This window comes from Arachis duranensis, chromosome 4, assembly GCF_000817695.3.
Source record: "Arachis duranensis cultivar V14167 chromosome 4, aradu.V14167.gnm2.J7QH, whole genome shotgun sequence".
NCBI classification, from domain to species: domain Eukaryota; kingdom Viridiplantae; phylum Streptophyta; class Magnoliopsida; order Fabales; family Fabaceae; genus Arachis; species Arachis duranensis.
In genome coordinates, this window is record NC_029775.3 from 12,018,976 (window position 1) to 12,022,913 (window position 3,938).

Sequence of the window (3,938 nt, forward strand, 5' to 3'; positions counted from 1 at the left end):
ACGTCATCCTCCGGCCGACACCTTGCAGCTCTGCGTCGGCTGCCGCTGCTTAATCTTCCAGCTGGCGCATGCCAACGCTGCGCCGCGGAACCTCCGCGGCTTCCTTTTGGACCACCGCGTGACGTTCGCCGGGTTCTGGAACCACTCGGATCGCCGGAAACTGGAGAACTCCTGGCTCGGCCTCAGGATGCGTACGGACCCTGTGGATCTGAGGTTGTGCACGGAGACCGACGGCGGCTGGAACCTGAAGCGCGCTTCGGTTAACACGATTGTGGAGGAGTGTCTCGGCTTTGAAGTGGAGCAGAGGAAAGAGATCGGCATCAGCGATTGGGACGAAGAGTTTCTGAGCCATGAACAGGTTGAGTATGCGACCGTCGACGCTCATTGTGCTTTCCTCATCGCTAGGGATTGCAAAGTTTGGAATTTCAGGGTAAACTGTGATTTGACTTTGACTCTGCAATTGATGATTTCTTTTTGTTTACTTGTTTATTTCCATTTACATTTTCCTTCCCCTTCCGTCTTTTTTTTCTCGTGCATCAACAGGATTAGCTCGATGGATGAAGAATCATGTGACGGAGAAGAGGTTTTCATCGATGATGATGAAGATGAAGATATGACTACGATAGTGAATATTAATTGAATGAAATGTGTACTTAATCCTAGATACGTAACTTTGATTCGGGATTAATGCGAATAATAATATGTTTTTAACTTTTAGACTATAGAAGAGATTACCACACATTCGGTCTTATTTTAACTTATTGTTGAATTATTGAATCATGCATCCATCTAAAATAATAGAAACATATTAAATCATGCACATAAAAAGATAAAATTAAAAGATGATCATCAGATAAAGGAATATAGAGATTTAGATACTGCATGCAATTTCCAAATTCCAACATTGTGAACACAGAAGACATATTGTACAGAGAGCAGAAATATAACTTTTTAAGAAAGGTAAAAGATTAGTACCAGCTAGTTGGAGAAACAAACCATATGAGGAAGTAAACGTAGCAAGCCTTACTTATTTGGTAGTCTACTACTCTTTTCACTTTACATTCACTGCTACAGGAACATAAATATTATTATCACACTATCTATACAGAGTTGAATCACCAATCAAACTACGCTGAGATGCAAGGTACGGAGATTGGCTTCTTGGGTACTTAGCCTCTATAAATAATAGCCATTATTGAAGGCAGAACCAATGTAATCTGCTTCATGCTCAATCCATCATTAGCTTCCCTCTATGTTATTATTTGTGAGCTTTGTTGTTTTAGTTACTTAATAGTGAAAGCTTAGCATGCACCAATTAATTTAGTACCGAGAGATATTTAACATGCATTTGAAATTTGACATTTGATTGGAGTATTATTACTTTGTTATGACTTTATTAGATATTTGAATTAAGTTGTCACTTAATTTTGAATCTTTGTTAGTTTAACATAGATTTTTTAAGTTGAACCACATTCTTTTGTTAGCATAGGAGTAGCTAGGCATTCCTACCTTAAGAATTTGACAAATATATATTGGTGCAGCATATATGTTTAGTATTTGCAGAGAGATATTCGATTCTATCTTGCAGAAGGGGATTGGTGGTGTGCCATGAATCGTTGAGAGCTTTGGATGTCCAAGCTTGGCTTTGACAATAATGATGATGATAGATACTTAGATAGATAGATTCACATACTAAATATCACTGTTTGTATAGTATTGAAATATTATGTATATGGTATCTTACTTTGTGATCACATCATAAGGTGACAGAGTCAAAGTAATAACCCTTACCAATAATGACATTTGCTCTCTACCATGTACATACATGCTATTTAATATTCATTAGTTCCTGAACTTATTGCATTCCAATTGGGAACCATGCAACAATATAATTGTGATATATATAATTCAGAGCTTTAATGCTATATAGATATCAACCGTCTTATGGAAGGAACTTTCTAATATGAACAGGGCTATACAAATAGCATATATAGAAATTAAGAGATACATATATAGAGAGGGTTTCATACGAAATTTTCTACAAAACCTTATCTTTGTTATAAATTTCAAATCCACATCCTCTTCGTCCTCAGTTCCAGCTATATCAAGAACTTCTTGTGTACAAAAACTTAAAACTAATTAATAATCATTGTCGAAATAAAGATTTATGGATCTTCAAACACATATATAGCCAATTACATGCATTTTTTTTATTATAAATTCAATTCGATATTTATGACTTGGAGAGAAAGAAAATGGTTTCAATTATTTCAATTACAAAATTTGTTGGAGAAAAATATCATTTCACCTTGAAAATTAAACGACCTTGTGAATGGAAAAATAAAACATTAGAAGATATTAGAAGAATACAATCACAGTTATACAATAATTTAAGCGAAGCTAATTACATTGAAAATGAGTCTATTTGGTTTGAGTTAAATTAAAACAGAAAACATAATTTTGTCATCTTCCACTATTTTTGTATTCTTCGTATTTTTTTATAATTTTATGAAAAAAAAAGTTAAAATAACAAAATTTTATTTTGTGCTTTGATTTTTTTCCTTATAAAATATAAAAAAAACTAAAAAAGAAGATGAAAGTGTAAATGGAAAGCCCTAACCCTTTTATATATAATATTTTCCTTCCACTCCACACCTTCCAATGTTGTGGTTGATATTAGATGACATCTCTGCTACGTTTATAATAATTCAAACAAAACTCCTACACCAAAAAACATGCAAATCAGAAAGAAACAACAATTAGATAGATCTAATGGGAAAATTAGCAACTGCTGCAAATTATATATAACTAACAGCCTTGCAACTCATGTATTTAAAGATTAATTCTATGACTCATTAATTATTTAATTTGTGAGCCTAAATCATGCTTCACTGGTGATTCTAGTCTTTTAGAGATTTTTTGTTAGTGCTTTATTTGCATAATTAGTTATATAAGAACCAATCTATGTTTGAATCTTTTTAAGATAATCCATTTTATTTAAATTTTATTTGAAAAATTGCTATCATGTACTAAAATTACCAAAATGGTGAAGAAAATTGTTTATCTTATAATATTTGATATTTAAGATCAACTTATTTAAATCTCATTATCTAAAATTTGAAAATATAGCGTCTTAAAATTTTTTCAACTATATAAAAAAAAAAATTAACGTGTAAAATAACATTTTTAAAACAAATACAAACACACCTATGATATGTAGCCTGACTACTACACACTCCTACCTAAAAACTAATAAAAATCTCTCTGAAATGAACTGAATATTGATAGAAATGGGTATAGATATATGTAAAGAGTTCAAATCCAGGCTAGTTCATGACATATATAGTGCAGAGAGTGTTTAAATTGCTGACCACATCTATATTGTTGTTACAGTAGTCACTATCACAAAATATATTATATAATTGCAGTGAAACACCAACTAAAATAAATAATAATTTGGTCTCAATAATTTAAGTGCATTTTTTCTGTCTCATGCACCGTTTCAACTCAATAAGAGATGGGGAAAACTTTCAATCTTCATCATCTTTTTTAGATTGTCCTTACCAGTCTTGACTCAAATAAGATAAATAGGTCTTATTTGACTTATAGTCAATTTCCTTTACTATTACTATCAAGGACTAGCTACAAATCACAAATTTTTGTGAATCACACCACACTTCAAAACCTCAACCACTAAGACATATAACAAAAGCCTATATACAAATTAAACCAATCCTCACATACACATAACTCATAAAAGTTTTATTAAAATAAGCTTTCATTTGCTGTTATCCTCCTGTTAGCAATCCACGTACACTTTATGATTGAATTTTTTTCCACCTTCGTTTTGTATGACCCTCTTGTCGCTACTAGATTCTTGAGCATCTTTTACATTATTCATACTTTCCATTGAGAAAGACTCCTTCTAGTGGTAGTTT

The 3,938-nt window shown here is 32.4% G+C and overlaps 1 protein-coding gene across 1 annotated transcript; it reads left to right on the forward strand.

Annotated features, from left to right (window-relative positions):
- Positions 1 to 4: 4 nt before the first annotated feature.
- LOC107483374 (uncharacterized) lies at positions 5 to 659 on the forward strand (the record flags this gene model as incomplete). Its single annotated transcript, XM_016103995.3, has 2 exons — positions 5 to 430; positions 544 to 659. Coding segments are annotated over 2 exons (432 nt in total), but the record flags the coding sequence as incomplete, so codon positions are not given.
- Positions 660 to 3,938: the final 3,279 nt, after the last annotated feature.